The 19,137-nt window shown below is 37.1% G+C and overlaps 2 protein-coding genes across 5 annotated transcripts in view; both read left to right on the top strand.

Moving 5' to 3' along the window:
- Positions 1-7,169, top strand: part of LOC107548756 (forkhead box protein P4-like) — a 132,610-nt gene extending 125,441 nt beyond the window's left edge. The window contains exons 18-19 of the mRNA XM_016229597.1: positions 4,995-5,167; positions 6,070-7,169. Of these exons, the coding sequence (XP_016085083.1) occupies positions 4,995-5,167; positions 6,070-6,217 (321 nt within the window). The 3' untranslated portion in view covers positions 6,218-7,169. The remainder of the gene's footprint in view (positions 1-4,994; positions 5,168-6,069) is intronic.
- Positions 7,170-14,562: 7,393 nt separating this feature from the next.
- LOC107548515 (myoD family inhibitor-like) overlaps positions 14,563-19,137 on the top strand; it is a 35,391-nt gene continuing 30,816 nt past the window's right edge. The window contains exons 1-2 of one of the 4 annotated variants that reach the window (XM_016229493.1): positions 14,563-15,027; positions 15,617-15,750. In XM_016229493.1, the coding sequence (XP_016084979.1) occupies positions 15,648-15,750 (103 nt within the window). In that variant the 5' untranslated portion in view covers positions 14,563-15,027; positions 15,617-15,647. Of the gene's footprint in view, positions 15,028-15,132; positions 15,182-15,616; positions 15,751-19,137 lie in introns of those variants that run through there. The other 3 variants (XM_016229421.1, XM_016229262.1, XM_016229342.1) reach the window with 3 other exon arrangements.

The raw sequence follows: 19,137 nt of genomic DNA, 5'->3' as shown, positions 1-19,137 counted from the left end.
TCTAATCAGAGTAAGTGCCTGTCCACACAACATGACCAATAGTTGTATATAGATGGTGCACAGAGTCATACTGTACACATAAAGACAATTGGGAACACACATGACACTAAAATAATGACAAAAAACATTAACATGAAACATTTTACAGGAAAATAAGAAGAAAGAAAATTATTTATATACAATACAATACAATATTGATATCATTGATGTCAAAATAGTTGTGCTACCACTCTTGGCTTCCTTAAGAATGCCTGCTGAAACCTCCTGTAGCTTTACAGACTGAAAAAGTAAGCCTGTCTGAAATCATACTAGTCACAATAACCTGTGAAATTCTGGATTAAAACAGCACTCTTTAAGTGAAGAAAAACAGGCTTTAGTCCTGTAGCAAAAGTGTAAGCTTGTATGTCTGCTCTGTAAGTGGGGCTATAATCGTTATTGGCATGTATGATTACCTTAATGGGCTTCCCATCATTACCCTATTACTGACTCTCTAGTCAAAAGCACAAAGGTCTCTTTTGTGCCTCGCCTCCTTGTGTTTGGCAGTATGTGTGTGTGTGTGTGTGTATGCGCCTGTGTATTTTTTCCGTCTGTGTCTACACTGTTTAGGGTACATTGTGAGCAGATGCACTGCAGAAAAGCATGCCTGCTTGCATTTGTACAAACAGATGTTACACAGCGTCTCAAGCTCTGCCAAAGAGACGACGGCAAATTACCCAGCCGACGGCCTGCGTGCCAGATTTCAGCCCTGTAGCGCACAGACACAAAAGCGAACAAACAGTAGTGTGTGTGCACTATATGATGTGTCAGAATGCATGTTACTCTCCATTGTTTAACTTTTCTATTTATCTCTTGTAAATAGAATAGTGCCTCAGCATTTTTCACGGGTTTGGGAGTGTTTTTTAACACACTCTTTGGTCAGATGTGTTTTGTTGTAATCCACACATGTACTTAATCACCCTCTCTCTTTCTTCTCCTTCTCAGAAGTCCCACTCTCGTGAAGAATATGATTACTGGGCTGGGATTTGGCTCCCTGAATGCCAGCTATCAGGTGAGTACGTGTGTGCCTTCAGTACATCAAATCGACACCTTTATGCATCCATACACACGCTCATCAGCATTGAAAATTATGGGGAAATGTATCCAGCTAAAATTTAGATTTTAGAAGTCAACACAAATAACATTATTTATATATATATATTAATTTATTTTATTTTACGCTGCACTGTAAAATATTTAATCGGTTACATATTGCTTCTGGGTTGAGCAAGCCATAGTTCCTCATATATGAGTGAATCATTCTTTTGAGTTGGTTCTTTTCAATGATTTGGTCAAACTTGTTAAATCATTCTGAATGATTCGTTAGCGAAGTGGTCTGAATTAGAATGATTTTTAAATTCCGATTATCACAAGCAACTTGAAAGTACAGGGTAAATAATGAAATATTGAATTGAGATATACATTTTTCTAGTTACACTATGCCCTAATTTTTTGGGCTAAATATTACTCTCAGATAATGTCAATATTTTGATTGTCTGATTTGTTAATGAATGTTTTAAGTCTTCTCGAACCAGTTCAGAGTTTGATCTCTAAATATGACTATACATTTTTCTAGAGCTCTGAAATATTTGGTCTGCCTTGGGTAGAGTGAAAATGGCCATAGTGAGATCTGATATGTGAACGAATCATACTGTACTTTTCAGTTTATTTCAATGAATTGGTCTAAATGGTTCATTAGTGAATCTGTCTCAATGAGCAAAGTAGTTTTATACAACTGGATAGATCCTGGAAAATTAATTCCTCAGAAAGTGTGGGAATCCTGCACGGATCAGGCCAAATCAAGCGCACAAGGGCGCTAATAATAATTTCCTCTTCTAATTAGCTACTTCTCCCAAACCTCCTCCGTTCTCCTCCCTCCATCGCACACGCGCTCCCAGCCAGCCATATGTGATTTATAGCGTCAAATATTTGTCAATGAAGGTCATAGCATAAAATTAGTATCTGTCCTAGAAAATCCATCTGAAACCCGCAGTGTCACCGTGACTCTCGTTCGGAGCTTTCAGAGCCTAGCTCTGTGTTTCTGTGTTCGTGTGTGTGTTTTTCCCAAGAACGCTGTGTGACGAGACAGAGATGGATCTGGGAGGTTAGCCTTTGTGCTTGAGTCCTGGTCTGGGTGTGTGAGCATGTGTGGCGCTCTGTCAGGTCTGTGCCCATCCATCTCCTCACAGGACAAGCAGTGTCAGCGCCTGACAAACAAACAGCCCTGCTAATCACGGGCCAACACACACACTTCCACCGGCCTGGCCCAGTTTGTCTCGCTCTGACCCCGCAGGCCATCTCTATGGAAATGGAACTGCTCATCCTGAAAAGGCCGTACATAAACTAGCCTTTAACAAAAGAGCAGACAAATAGTGGAGATCTCTGATGCGCTCAAAAACGCCCTACCAGAGTGTGAGAGAACTGTGGCTCTCTGCTGTGTTCCATTTGTAATTCCTTGAGTGTGTTACATGTTTTAGTCTGCATATGGTAGGCACAGTCTCGCCTGTAATTAACCTTTTAAAAGTGATTCAACCTGGCCATCTCATTAAACAGGCATTAAGCATGTTTACCTATTGGATCTGTCTGTTTTTGCCAAAAATTGTAGGTGGCTTCCAGTTAATTATAGTTTAAAGGGTAAAAATGAGCCCTTATTTGGTTCACATCCTTTAAACATTGTGTGACCCTGATCATCTTTCTCGCCACCACCCAGTCTCCACAGAATCAGAATGAATTTCCCTCAAACTCTTTTTCATTTCTGCCTCTCCCTCTCTCTCTCTCTGTTGTTTTTTCTATCTCGCTCTCTCTTTCTCTCGCTGGCATATTTTGGGCAGTCTATAGTTTGAATTGGCATGAGTACCACATGATCAGTTTTCAGTTCAGAAGTGACTGTAGAAATGAAGGAAACCAAGCAGAACCGTTTTCCGTTCCACCTTTCCTTCTGCGTTAAAATATCCATATGCGTAGTTGTTTATGTAGATTTGTTTGTAGTAATAGGAATTTACCATACTTACATGGATTTACCATTACTTCTGACTTGGATCTTGTTTGAAGTTTTTGTTTTTTTTAAGCAGTTTATAGTTATATAACTCTTATACCTTATATATCTATAAAGCCAGTCCGAGTGTACAGTGTAGTCAACAGAAGATAACTTTTAAAAATGTACAACATAGTTATAAATGCCAATACAAAGACGAATGATGTAATGAAAGATGTTATGTGAAGTTAAGATATATTTAGTATTATTACTAATAATAATCTATAAATCGTCTTTAAAGTAGTTTTAGATTCAGTGTACTCAGTTTGTGCTGATGATATAATTTTAATTCAAAATATGAATTTTAAAAAATTTTAGTCTGCATATGGTAGGCACAGTCTCGCCTGTAATTAACCTTTTAAAAGTGATTCAACCTGGCCATCTCATTAAACAGGCATTAAGCATGTTTACCTATTGGATCTGTCTGTTTTTGCCAAAAATTGTAGGTGGCTTCCAGTTAATTATAGTTTAAAGGGTAAAAATGAGCCCTTATTTGGTTCACATCCTTTAAACATTGTGTGACCCTGATCATCTTTCTCGCCACCACCCAGTCTCCACAGAATCAGAATGAATTTCCCTCAAACTCTTTTTCATTTCTGCCTCTCCCTCTCTCTCTCTCTGTTGTTTTTTCTATCTCGCTCTCTCTTTCTCTCGCTGGCATATTTTGGGCAGTCTATAGTTTGAATTGGCATGAGTACCACATGATCAGTTTTCAGTTCAGAAGTGACTGTAGAAATGAAGGAAACCAAGCAGAACCGTTTTCCGTTCCACCTTTCCTTCTGCGTTAAAATATCCATATGCGTAGTTGTTTATGTAGATTTGTTTGTAGTAATAGGAATTTACCATACTTACATGGATTTACCATTACTTCTGACTTGGATCTTGTTTGAAGTTTTTGTTTTTTTTAAGCAGTTTATAGTTATATAACTCTTATACCTTATATATCTATAAAGCCAGTCCGAGTGTACAGTGTAGTCAACAGAAGATAACTTTTAAAAATGTACAACATAGTTATAAATGCCAATACAAAGATGATGTAATGAAAGATGTTATGTGAAGTTAAGATATATTTAGTATTATTACTAATAATAATCTATAAATCGTCTTTAAAGTAGTTTTAGATTCAGTGTACTCAGTTTGTGCTGATAATATAATTTTATTTCAAAATATGAATTTTAAAAAGTAATATTTAACAATGTATTATATGATGCAAAAAAAATTAACTGTAAAGTGAAGTAGAAGCATTTTTGCTAGTGTTTTTAGAATTTTGGACCTTACTGTAAGTGTCTTTTTTCTGTTACTGTTTTTACTTAATTTCTTTTCCCCTTTAAATAAAGATTTTAAGCAAACAGTGAAATAAATAAAGTATTACCAAACACTATAATATACTTTAATGTATATCATGTGTTAATGAGTTTTGGAGTTTTCATTGGGCAAGTGATGAGCACATGTGTAACAGGAGTGTGAGAGTCTGTGAGTGTGTGTTTCTGGTGGTCTCAGCGAGCAGTCAGGTCTGTTGTATGGAAGCGAGGAGACCCCTAGTGGTGACACAACCTAACCTGCTGCACCACTGCTGCCAGATTTCTCTTAAAACACACAGATTACATCTATCCAGTCAGCACATTTATCTTTTATTAATTAATAGGAATTTAAAATCAATAAATACACACATTCCTCTGCAGGATGCTTGTTGGTATAGTGGCTATTGTCAGTGTAATGGTGGCACCAGAGGGCTTTGTGCCTGAGTACACCTTGCAGTCATCTTCTTCAGCTTATAAATGACTTTAATATTTTCACTATAATGACCTTTCAGACCTCACAACTGTAACATCAACAATGCTTTATGATTTTACAGCAACACAGCCATCATTGCATCTCTCTTAACTTTTTATTAAGACTAAACACTATAAAATTGTGTGTGCAGGCTGCACTTGTGGAGAGCAGTCTTGGTCTTCTGAACAGCCCCACCCTGATGAACAACAGCACAGGTGCGAGCCTCAACATGCTGCATGTCTGCCACGATGATGTCAGCAGCACTGTTGAACAAGTCAACAGTAATGGCAGCTGCAGCCCTGGCCTTTCTCCACAGCAGTATGGGTAAGACTAGTCAACCCAGCTGACTAATTACTAGTGCCTTGATATGTAGTGCATTTCTTATTGATTTACTGAATAAAGCAGTGTGAAGCTTTAATGAAACGACTGCAAAAAAATATAAAAATTAATACACTACCATTCCAAAGTTTGAGATCTTTCATATTTTTCCATGCTTTTGTCACTTATGCTTACCAAGGAGACATTTATTTGATCAAAAAATATTAAACATATTAAATAATTGTGTTCTATTTTAATGTTTTAAAATTGTATTACTTTTGTGATGCAAAACTGCATATTCAGAATCATTACTCCAGTCGTCAGTGTGACATGATCCTTCAAAAATCATTCTAATATGCTGATTTGGTGCTCAAGAAACATTTCTTATTATTATCAATGTTGAAAACAGTCAATATTTAACTTTCCTGCTTAATATTTGTGTGGAAATCGTGATCTTTTTTCAAGATTTTTTTGGATGAATAGAAAGTTCAAAGGAATATCATTCATTTGAAATAGAAATCATTTTGGTCACTTTTGATCAATGTAATGCATATCTGAATTAAAGTTTTAATATCTTAAAAAGTCATTCTGACCCCAAACTGTTGAACTGTAGAGTATATAATTGAATTTATTAATTATTGTAATAATCATAATAAATGTTATACATAATATATTATCATATAAATAGTATATAATATTTTATATATAGAATTTTTCTTTCTTAGTGAATTACAAAAATTCAAAATTTAAAGAATTGTTTTTCTATATTTAAAAACAATTTAACCATTTTTAAAAAGTGACATCTGTTTAAGAAGTGTTGCATATTTAAAGGTTTATCTCTCATTTGAAATTGTCATTCTTCTGTAAACTCCGTAAGACTGACTTGTTGCATGTTATTTCTGTTTCAGACACCAAGTCCACGTGAAGGAGGAGCCAGCTGAGATGGAGGAGGACAGCAGACCTGTGTCCCTCATGGCATCTGTCACTCAAAACCTGTGCATGCCTGGTGATGAGCGCGACATGGATGAGGAGCTTCCCACAGAGGAGCTGGAGTAGGAGGAAGTGTTGGAGGCGGAGCTCACTGGCCCTGTCCCTCCCTCGTATTCAAGATGTTCAAGATCAAGTGAGAAAACAAAGATAAAAAACCAACTACAACTTAAGAAACCAAAACAGGGTTAGACCTCATCAGTTCCCAATGCAAAAACACGTTCCCCACCCTTAATTTTTTGTTTCCTCACTCAGTCCCCTCGAAAAGGCCCTTTGAGCAGCTGTGCGTTCATGTCCTCCTGTACTTCGAAACATGGTCTGATAGAAGTACGGACCACCGTGTCTATAGCTACTGAGGGAAGCCTGACGTCAGTATACAAGCTTAGTCATTTTTTCCCACAAGTCACTCAAGGTTTCTCTATTTTAAGTCGTTTTTAGCTTTAATTTTTATGTTCTTTGGGCCTAAGAACACTGCTTTTCCATGGGATAAATACAAAGCGGTGATTTACCTCAGAAACATGTTCACATGTTTGAAAAAAAGAGGAAAAAGATGACAAACACACATCTTTAGAATGACTTATTCAAGGGGATGCTGCAAGACTCAGTAACTTTGCGGTCACACAGATAAATTCACCACTCTCGGCAAAGGCAAAGACTGAAACAAAGCGAGCTGAACGACTGGCAACGGTGTCCCTGGCCATCTAACCAACTCATTTTTTTTGTTGTTGTTGTCTCCCTTCCATGACTGAACTAGAGAAACGGGGAGCGCGTTCTGTCTCGAGGCAGTGTTAGCCTCCGTTCAGATGGTGGATGATTGCGCTGTCCCTATCTTTATCTGATGGTATCCGCAAGAATCTGCTAGAACGCGTTTCGCTCTTTCCCCCTCGCTCTTTGTCAAACTAAACATAGAAAACGTTGCTACCCCCAAAAAAGGCGTATTTCAGGAAACTGAACTTTTTCGCTGTTGTTCTCCTGTGGTGCTGTTATGACAGCCAGACTGATATGAGGCTTGTGGAGGACCAGCTTAGAGAGTCAGTATACAAGCTTAGTCATTTTTTCCCACAAGTCACTCAAGGTTTCTCTATTTTAAGTCGTTTTTAGCTTTAATTTTTATGTTCTTTGGGCCTAAGAACACTGCTTTTCCATGGGATAAATACAAAGCGGTGATTTACCTCAGAAACATGTTCACATGTTTGAAAAAAAGAGGAAAAAGATGACAAACACACATCTTTAGAATGACTTATTCAAGGGGATGCTGCAAGACTCAGTAACTTTGCGGTCACACAGATAAATTCACCACTCTCGGCAAAGGCAAAGACTGAAACAAAGCGAGCTGAACGACTGGCAACGGTGTCCCTGGCCATCTAACCAACTCATTTTTTTTGTTGTTGTTGTTGTCTCCCTTCCATGACTGAACTAGAGAAACGGGGAGCGCGTTCTGTCTCGAGGCAGTGTTAGCCTCCGTTCAGATGGCGGATGATTGCGCTGTCCCTATCTTTATCTGATGGTATCCGCAAGAATCTGCTAGAACGCGTTTCGCTCTTTCCCCCTCGCTCTTTGTCAAACTAAACATAGAAAACGTTGCTACCCCCAAAAAAGGCGTATTTCAGGAAACTGAACTTTTTCGCTGTTGTTCTCCTGTGGTGCTGTTATGACAGCCAGACTGATATGAGGCTTGTGGAGGACCAGCTTAGAGACTTTATTGACTGTATTGATGATTATAATACATAATATGTGTGCAGTAGCTTTCAATTCCATTTTATTTTCATAGTCATTTATTTCTAAAGGATCAACATTTTTCATTGTGATGTAATTCAACTGTTGTCTTCTGTTAATGATTGTTTTGTTTTGTTTTTTTAATTCTCTCATCATTCCAAAAAGGGGTTCCATTTAGGAGAGACGTTCCAAAATCCTTTGTTCTACAAACTCCACCACCCCAAAAAAAAAAAAAAAAAGTCAAAAACTTATCCTAGTGTTGGATCACGAGTATTTGAGGATAGCACTTATAATTAAGTGAAAACTTCCGAAACCTAACTTTCCGATGAAATCTAACATTAAATACCAACAAAACCACTCAATCATTTCTTTAGCAGAGAGAAGCTGAAACTAAAGAGACAGAGGTGGAATACACATTGCAGGGCTCCCTGTAAGATCCTAGAGAAAACTTTACAGGCACTCGTATCTCTCTTTTTGTCACAAATTTGCTTCATTTGTTCATTTACTTAAAAATGTTTGATTTTATTTTCCCAGATTTGTGCTATTTACCTTGTTCGTTTCAGAGTTTTCTATAGTAGCCAATTGATATCAGCTGTGATACAAAATACTGCTTTAATGTAAAAGATAACACGGTCACGGAATACCTCAGACCACAGTGTTTGCCCCTCACACTGTTATTACAAAGGGGATTTGTACTGTGGCTAACCAACATGGTGACTCTCATTATCAGTTCAAAGTTCTATAGTTACTAGATATATAAAAGTTATTTGCAATTCACTGTGCAAGTAGAAAGTGTCTGATTAGCATGTGAGATTTTGCTTTCACTGAACTATAAAAAAATATTTTCTCAATAGTGCCATGCCAAATTCTGAGTTTTAATTTAATATATGTTGCTTTTTCAGTTTTTCCCCATTTTACTTTTGTTACAGGTAACCAAAGAGATATTTAGTAAACCAAAAACTCTTTTTTTAAATTTATCATTTCTTCTTCCTAAAGAACTGGCCAAAATAACACAAACTCGTCATTTGAATATTCAATTTTTCCTCTTTTTTTTCAGCTAAATCATTAGTTTTTTGACTTACACTACAGAGCATTCCAAAAACCAAAGTGTAAAATGCAAATGCTTTTTTTGTTGTTGTTATTGCTAAAAAAAAAAGGAGAGAACTGTTTTAATATACGTTAACCTAATGAGTTCTTAACACTACATATGTTTAAAGGCCAAAAAACAAACTGAAAAGGAAACAAAAAGCAAAAAAAGCAGTATTAACAAGCCTCTTGCGGTTCCTTAGTTAATGTACAAGCACTTACAATCTGCGTAAGGAAAACCTCTACCCCATCTTGTGCTCAGGCGATTGCAGTGAAGAACGCAATCTTCACCGTCTAAGATTGCAAAGGACTTTACATGCAAAAGGCACTTGAATAACAGTTGATGTACTTTGTGACACTACAAGCCAGCATCAATTACTCAGCATTGTGGTGTACTTCAATTACCAGTATTTCACAATTAAACACAGTTCAACGAATACCAAAAAGAGCAGGCAAGCACTTGCTTGCTTGTGCTTACCCTGCGTGTTGAACAGTATTATTTACCACACTAATAAGGGATGACTGATAGGGAATCTTTTCAAACATGACAGGAATCATTTTAAGGACAGTGCAAGTAATTATTTTCCACTTTTTTATGTTGGAGGATCTTTCTTTTTGCGGTCTGATGTACCTGGTCTGTATGTTCATTTCATACACACCTTCGAAACACCTTCAAAGAAATAAAACCAAAAATAATGCTACCTCCTTTTAAAAAACGGTTCACAAAATATATAGGCCAATGAAAGCCACCTATAGTCACACAAAAGGTGTAAATCCCTTCTAGTTTTCCATTCATCCACAAAATACAAAAAAAAAAAAACATATTGTCGAAATAACCAAAATATGTTTATTGTTGCATAACTGTGAATGGAGCTTGTTGATTCCTCTTGATTCCAAATTAATTTTCATGAATTCGGGTTCTTGAATGGAAACAAATAAATGAGACACAATGGGGGGGAGGAAGACGACTACCTCTCTATCCCCTCCTAAAATAAAATAAAATGCTGAGTCCTGTTAAGTATGAAGCATTAAGTGGTCAACATATTTAAAAGGGTCCACTCCAAATCACATATTCCCCACTTTAAGTGATCTATTAGCATAGTGTCTATGTACAGGTCCTCTGTGCGAAGGCTTAATTGTGTGTTCTAATTCCGCATGCATAATGAGAGGCCAGGCCAATGAGAGCCATCGAGCTGACCGGTCATTAGAGCGTACTCAATGGGCCAGTCAGCTGGGTGTCAGAAATGATGATAGGCAGAATGCATTAATGCAGGCCACTCTTGCATGGACCCCGCTTCCCAATTAATGCAAAGTGTAGTTTTGAGACGGCAGTGAAAAAAATAACACACACACACACACACACACACACACACAGACTATCCCTGAGAGATCATCACGCTCCTGCTAAAACGGGCCTTTATTTTTACCAAAATATCCAAAGAGAACCAACGAGCTTGTGCTACAAGAACTGAGGATTGCAAAGGAATTGAAAAACTCTCACGAATGAATTGCTGCATTCACTAAATGGACTACAACTGTGCTTTAAGGCACACGTGTAAACAAAGCTGTTTTATAAGATGTGGACTGAAACGCATCAGTGGTGATCGTCATAATTCCTTCGTTACTTTTACACACGTTGTAATGATGTATTATTGTATATTACCGCTCGGCTTAGATCTGAAGGGCATTCCCTCCTTTTCGTGTTTCCTTTACTTGTTTTCTTTTGATTTGATTTTCCCGCACCTGATTTTAGCTATTGTAAAATTTTGAGCTCAGAATTCCTATACTGTATTGCTTATGCTAAAGTGTATGTATTTATCATATTATGTGCTGCAGGTATCTTGGTTAAATTTTTTTTTTTTTTTTTTTTTTTGGTTTTGTTTTCCCAGTTTTTCTGTCATAAAACATTTTTTTGTGTGTATTATCTCTCGAAAAAAGACAGATTAAGAGTTAGATAAGGGGTTAAGGTAACACACCTGTTTGTATATTTATCTTAGCTAGGTCTATTTTGATACTTTTTGTCTCTGTAGTGCGTTTATGCATTTTTAAGGAAAAAAGAGAGAAAACAAACTAAAAAGTTGAACTCATTGTGTAATGATACCTCAGAAGGACTTTTCTCAAAAGACAGGACCAAAACTTCACAAAAACAATGAAAGAGAAAAAAAAAACATTGAAGAAAAAATGTGTAGCCCTCTCTTGCTTATAAGAAAGAGCAACTTTAAGGTTTTTTTTTTTTTTAATTATTGGTCCATGTGTCTTTGTGTGTGCTCCATCTATGGTGCATCGAGCAATAGGGTAATGTTTGCAATTACCTCTTCGCGTAATAGCATCCAGCTAATCGCTCAGTTACATAATTTACTGCTCATATTTAATCTGAGCACAAATTTAAATTCTGTTTAGTAAGCCGTAGACTGACTGCCAGAGTATGAATACAATAATACATAAACTATTAGAATATATATTATCCATGAGATATCAATCACATGAGAACAATGCATATTTTCTGCATCGCTGATAGTGACATTAAATATTGATCTTATCAGTTAAATAATCCAAATCATTAAAAAAATCTTTATAATATTACTATATGTATAAATACTATATATATAAACCGTGTATATAGTTAATAAGTTATGTATGTATGTATTTTTGATCACTTTTTAAAAAGCAACATTAACAACACAAAAACAACATTATAACTAGGAATTTACATTTTTTTTCCCCACTGTTGAATTGTCTAGTAGCTCTGCAGCCTCAGACTGACAGTGTGGTGGCAGTACAAGTGCTCCATCTATGGTGCATCGAGCAATAGGGTAATGTTTGCAATTTACCTCTTCGCATAATAGCATCCAGCTAATCGCTCAGTTACATAATTTACTGCTCATGTTTAATCTGAGCACAAATTTAAATTCTGTTTAGTAAGCCGTAGACTGACTGCCAGAGTATGAATACAATAATACATAAACTATTAGAATATATATTATCCATGAGATATCAATCACATGAGAACAATGCATCTTTTCTGCATCGCTGATAGTGACATTAAATATTGATCTTATCAGTTAAATAATCCAAATCATTAAAAAAATCTTTATAATATTACTATATGTATAAATACTATATATATAAACCGTATATATAGTTAATAAGTTATGTATGTATGTATTTTTTATCACTTTTTAAAAAGCAACATTAACAACACAAAAACAACATTATAAATAGGAATTTACATTTTTTTTCCCCACTGTTGAATTGTCTAGTAGCTCTGCAGCCTCAGACTGACAGTGTGGTGGCAGTACATAAGATTCATTCTGACCAGCAGGCTGACAACTTAAAGGCATGTGTTGAAACCCTACAGAAGTGTGGCCATGTGATGGTCTTGTTGTTGTGTTACAGGCTCTGTCCACCAGGAGGGGTAAATAAACCAGCCAAAAACTGAATGGGGCAGAGTGAAAGAAAAAGGGGGGGAACAGCATTAAACTTCGGTAAACTCAGGTACTTTCTGACTTGCAAGACTGAATGACTCAAGAAAAGTCTGACTGATACTGTTTGCAAAGTGACTCTACTACTGAGTGTCAAAATATGCCAATTTGCACCACTTATCCACCTAGATGAATGATGAACCACACACATACACACATTTAAGTGTAACCTGCACCATGCAACCTTACATAATGAGTCTAATTAAGATGGCTCTGAGAGAACACTCAGCCCGGACCTCTAGTGTACAGAAGGCCTGGACAGGAGAACAAAAGCATCTTTGTGAGTGATTAGAAACACATTTTCATCCTTCTTTCCTACACCAACCGTGCCAAAATGTTCAATTCTGCTACAAACAATCAGTGTCAAATGTTTAAAATAACATCCAAGAGAAAAACGCTGTTGGACATGAGTAATTCATTTTCTCAATCTACCTGTTTTACACTCAAAATTCAGTTTTTTTCCCCTCACCTCGAACCTCTCTAGCTCATCCTCATTCATCTTTATCACAAAAATATTTAGACCATAACCAACATTTGAGCATATCAGACTGTTTTTTACATTCTACAAGGTATTTTGAGAAGACATTCACTTACTCAGCTCTTCAGTTTCTCCAGATCCAGCACTCACTGATGTTGTTGACCTAGATATGGTTAAGTACAACAATAATAAACACGGAGCGGTGCACAGTCAAGCACCAAAAATGTCACAATTTTCTTCATCCTCATGTTATTAAAAACCTCTGACTTTCTTTCTTTTGCAGCACATAAAAGAAGGTATGTTACAACTGTTTCTGTCCATATAATGAAAGTAAGTGGGGTCTAATACAACACTGAATCCCACTGCCTTTTCAAAATATCTTCTTTTGAAAGTTTGGAACGAAATGAGGATGAGTAATTATCGCTTGGTGATTGCCCAAGCACTGTTAGACCCAGTCTGGACCACATTTAAGCATGAGAAAACTCATATCTCTATGAAACCATGCGGCAGATTAAAAGGCCTACAGGATCACAATATTCTGAGGCCATAGAGAGAAGAAACTAAGCAGAGTGGCACCTGGTAAATGTCAGGTTAATTACCAAGACAAAAACGCTGAAGGGTTGAATATCATTGACCTGTCAACAAACACTGGCAGAGGCTAATGAGTGTCTGACGCTATCTTAGGAGTGCTGCGTTTTTTGCAATGAGTGTCATTTTGGATTTAGTTGTGCGTGAGGGTGTGGACATCACACCTTACTCAGTCATCAGCATTCTCATTGATTACATCACATCAGTTTGTATGACGCATACACAAAGCTCAAGTCTGCACAATGCTGGTGTGTATTGACGGCCGTCTGATCCAATGGGAGGGCATCAAAGTGTAGCATTCCCTTTACGTATGCAAAGCATTTGCAAGAAACGGCTAAAAAAGTGAGGAGAGAGAGGGGATGGAACCACAAACATGGAATTCAGCTCTGACACTGGCATAAATGAACATAAATTGGAATGCGTAAAATCAAAGAAAGAAAGAAAGAAAGAAAGCTTCACTGGCACACATGGCACAGGGGCTTAAAACTTTGTTCTCAGTTGTACATACATATGATTCTTATTTGTTCCGTCCAAACATGTTTATAAGCCCATTCAATGTACCTTCAGGCTCTCATAGCATGCCCATGCTGTATATTTTCTTTTACCTATGATTATTTTTCTTTTATTTTTCTTTTATTTATTTATTTATTTATTTACTTACTTACTTACTTAGTTAATTACTTAGTTACTTGTTTGTTTGTTTATTAAATTTGTGTGTGTATAGATATATATACATACATACATACATATATATATATATATAAGCTATAATTGAAACAAATTCAAATAAAAGGAAATATATAGATAGCTTATATATTATTGTTTGTTTGTCTTTTTGTTGTTTTTTACTTTTATTGTCCCCCTTAGGGGAAACTAGTTAGTTAAGGCACAACACATACAGACAATACACAATCTACAGATATATATATTATATTATATTACTTTTCTGTCTTCTATTGAAGTGTTTTTGTTTATAATGTGGTCCTGGAGAGTATAATCAGTGTAATTGTAGAGTACAGGCATCTCTTAGCTGCAGGGAGTCAGAGTAATCAGCCCTCAATGTCATTTCCTGTCGAACAGTCTGGAGCTGAGTGCGCGACTGCTGCTGCTGCTGCGCGAGAGTCCTGAGCGACAGCGCGCGAGCTTTCATCATTTCTGGAAATTGGAAAAAACTTTTCATAGCCGTTTACAGCTGATTATTTCTTGTTTTCCTTTAGTGTGGTGAGAAATAACAGGCTCTTTTTTTCTACTTCACTATGTTTTCTGTCAAGTTTTTGGGCTCTGAGAGGGTTTGAAGACGAAGATAAATCAATGCTGGAGTTAACTGGCGAGATACAATTAACAAATGAGAAACATTTGTTCATGTAAACAATTAAACAACTCTAATACTTGAAGAGAGAGAGAGAGAGAGATACATGAAGAGAAAGAAAAGACTTTTCCCCGCTAAACGGGACACTTGAAAGTTTGTTTTGCTCGAGCACTAAAAGATGCAGCATTGAAACAACACTGGTATCGAGTGACCGTTGCAGGTAAGACGTTTGGACGGTTTAGTTTTACATTTCTGCCTCAGGTTTGTCTATAAAGTGAACTATGGACACGATCAACAGGTTTGAGAGAGTTTTAGCTGGAGCGTGCAGAGACTCGCCACAGCCAAACCACAGCATGAAAACCAACAGAATCAAGGTGTTGTGTGCGCTGCACGATTCATGCAAGATTATTATAATATTGTTCGTGTTATTGAAGTTTTTAGTAGTTATGAAGTAACTTTATCTTGTCTTGAAGTACATGTTTTAAGAAGCTAAATAAGTATTCATTTTGCACATGACATTTTAATTAAAGAAACTTTTGAAATGGCATGTTAACCACAGGAATGCCTTGGTCTGAGCATCAAAATTGTGTTTATTTCTTTATTTAGTTAATGACTTGAACGTTTGCACAAGTCTATTGTATCTTAGCACACCATATATTGATCGTTTTTGGCCATGTTCTACTTCATTGTGCCGTTTTAGTTTCTTCTTCTGCCAAGCATGATTTCCCATGCCGCTGGTGTTTAAGTTCTTAAACACTCTCTAGTTCGTAAGCTTTAGCTATGTTTTCATCTGTGTGTTTCTTTTGCAGGGTAATTTCTAGTCACCTGGCTCCAGAACAGATGTCCAAGGAGGACCACTGCCACAGTGCCAGCCCACCCGAACCTCCAGATGGAGCCAAACCGGACAGCCGGCCCCTGGAAACTCTCACTGTGCCATGTCCAGGTACAACAGACTAGTGTTGGGTCGTTCTGGTCGCGCATGCGCAACATCCTATAGGTTCTGTACTGGAATTAGTCAAGTAGTTCACCTGGTTCGAGTCTTCGGGTTTTTCGAGTCGTTCGTTCATCACGTGACAGCCCCATAAGCTTTAACCAATGCAGTCTGAGCCGGAAAGAGAATTGATTAGTTCATCTCTCGAGTCTTCGGGTTTGAGTCATTCATTCATCACGTGACAGCCCCATAAGCCCAAACCCCAAGACTTGTCAGATAAGAGGTGAGGTGAGCTAATCATAGACTGAAGACCCAGGTAAACAATGAATTAATCTTTTCTGTTTCTTATAGCAGTTTTGTATTGTTTGTAGTGTGATCAACGTTTGCGTAAGTAGTAGACGTATTAGGGAAGTAACACGTAACATTATAATTATATTTTGCTAAAATGAACAAAATGACTTGGAAAAAAGATTCGTTCATTTTGCTGAACGAGACTCAAAGGTCCGAGTCCTTAAAATGATCCGAACTTCCCATCACTACAACAGACACTGTTAGCAGATCTCTGGATGTGACTTTAATATATTTCTAATCAGTGGATCAGGAACACTTCACAAGCAAAAGCTAGTGAGCTCCCTCTGAAGGTGAGGCATTATAGGCACACTTCCGACACGAAGGCTGTTCCAAAAGGTAGGCAACTAATTTATACTTCCTGCTAAGATCCCTTTTTAAACCAAATTACAAGGCAGCATCTTATATATCCTACATCTTATATATCCTACGCTCTACTTTGAGCTCAGTGAAATATGACACAGCAACAGAAATGTTGATTGTAAATATAATCCATTCCGTACAATGATTAAAAACACAAATTTGATAAATACAATATATCTTTGTAAATTAATGTGACGCTCAGTGTTTAACTGTATCAGTCCATGCAATCTGTCTTTGGTAACTGCCAGACATTCAAAATTAGGAGACAGACGTCTGCTTCTCATCTGATCCTTTGCTGTGGTCGGGTCCATGCACTGCGATGGCGACGATGTAATGAGATGCAAATATACTAAGGTCAAGATGATTATGATTTTCTAAAACATTTTTTTTTTAGAAAGGACGCGTATCGTAATAGCTGTTCCAAAACCTAGTGAGCAACCTCTGTCGGAAGCAACTTGATGCTGCTTCCTAAACTTTTCCAAACTCTTAAAGATATATTTCACCCAAAAATAAAAATGTTCTCATCATTTACTCTCCCTCAAGTTGTTCCAAACCTGTATGAATTTCTTTCTTCTGCTAAACAAAAAAGAATATATTATATAAGAAGAATATATTATATAGGATATTTTGAAGAATGTTGTGAAATTTTTAATGTCAAATAAATGTTTTCTGTTGAAATATAATTTATTCCTCTGATTGGAAAGCTGTATTTTTATCAGTTGTTACTTCAGTCTTCAATGTCACGCAATTCTTACATCATTCTAATAATACAAATAATTTCTTATTATCATCAATGTTGAATGCTGCTTAACATTTTTTGTAAACTGTTTGTAAATCTTTTGTAACATTATAAATTACTTTACTTTTGATCGCTTTTGATCAATTGCATTCTTTCTAAAAAAGGTTAATTCGTTTCTTTTTTGTGTATTAGTGTATGCTATAAATATATGTGTGTGTGTATATTATAAATATAATTAATTGAAATCTTAATAATCTTTTCACTTGCATTGGCTATTTTGAATTCCCTTCCATTTTGGGTGCAGCCTCCTGTATGTAGGCAGCAAGGCAGCTCACTAGATTTAGAACAGAGCTAATAAGAGCAGACACTATTGTTTTTGAGCTTGGCTAGTGGAAGTCTGCAAACAGGGCTCACAGTGCTAGTGAGGCATTTAGTGGTTTGAAGAATATGCATAGGCAGCAAGGCAGCTCACTAGATTTAGAACAGAGCTAATAAGAGCAGACTATTGTTTTTGAGCTTGGCTAGTGGAAGTCTGCAAACAGGGCTCACAGTGCTAGTGAGGCATTTAGTGGTTTGAAGAATATGCGCTTTGTTTAACTTTGGCATCATGCTTTGCAGTGAATGGGGTTCAGTGAGCTTTGGTTTGTCAGTAGGGCATTGAGGGTCTCTGAATTCCAGAGGAGGAATGAGCTACTTGCAAATGTTCTTCAGATCTGCCATACTGTCCTAGTAGCAAGGGGTCAAAGTTCCTGATTAGTCATGATGCTCTATACAAAGGGCATTGCAGAATATGCATGGCCTGTGTGTGTGTGTGTGTGTGTGTGTGTACAACCAAACTTGTACGTCTTTGGTCTGGGGGCCTGTGTATCTTGTGTATTTATTCACACATGCACGTGTGCGAACAAGAAGTGGCTTTGAGCACACCACCTCTGTAAACTGCCACAGTCCTCTCCACAGGAATCAGATTCGCAGGCGGAGGCCTCGTACTGAGGAAGAGGGCAAGTCCTGGCTCAATCCTCCATTTGCATAAAATCAGTGAGCGTGTTGATTCCTGTGTGACTGTCACAGACAATGCACCATGGTAAGCCAGCCACAGTCAAAATTAGACCACCAGTCATATATGCAATCTGCCCAATAACTGCTAATTAGATTTAGCTCTGAATTGTTCCTAAATATTTGAGGTTTGTGTCTCAACATGAAGCACATTCATTTGGGCTGTGAGGAATTCTCATCTCGGGGCATTTAGACATTAGATTAAGGTGTTTGTAATTGTCTAAATTTAAATAATCTAATTTTAAAGGATGATGATGTTGCAAACGTTTTAGCTTTTTTCATTTTTACAGTTAAGTCCAACAGGATCTAGACTCAGTCGAAATAACTTTATGAAAACACAAGCTTGCATGAGGCCGCCTGATTACAGATATGGCGCTCGTCAGAGGCTGAACACTGCCTTCATTGACTTGCCTTCTGTAGCTTTATTGCCATAGTTCAGTGTACAGGCCTGACTCACTGTGGGAGATGAAACATTCACACTAACTCCCTGCTCTGCAGAGTGCATGACTAAAGCTGTTTTTGCTAGATACGCTGAAGGATTTGCTATTTCGAAAATCTTACTTTTTTTCCTTAGGTTCAGCAAGAATTAAGGCTAAAGGCCGTTTTGTGTAATTTGAAACTTGACAAACTGCCAACATCTCTGATTCTGCTTGAATTGAGTTATTTGACAGCAATAACAGAGCTCTGTTTGTTTTTAAGCTTTATGAATGTGTCCGCAGATCCTGTAACAGTATTTTACATGATGAGCAAATATAGCTGAACTTCATAGATATACTGTAGATGTGGGAGACTGCAAGAGGACAACAAATTCCTATGATATCTGTGCATGTTGTTTTCATAGGACCATTTTGAATTATCTTTTACAGAGCTGGGGTCAATGGTGCGGAAAGCATGTA

Source organism: Sinocyclocheilus grahami, unplaced genomic scaffold (assembly GCF_001515645.1).
Source record: "Sinocyclocheilus grahami isolate Dianchi unplaced genomic scaffold, SAMN03320097.WGS_v1.1 scaffold2.1, whole genome shotgun sequence".
Classification (NCBI taxonomy): domain Eukaryota; kingdom Metazoa; phylum Chordata; class Actinopteri; order Cypriniformes; family Cyprinidae; genus Sinocyclocheilus; species Sinocyclocheilus grahami.
This window is presented reverse-complemented; position numbering and strand designations above follow the sequence as displayed.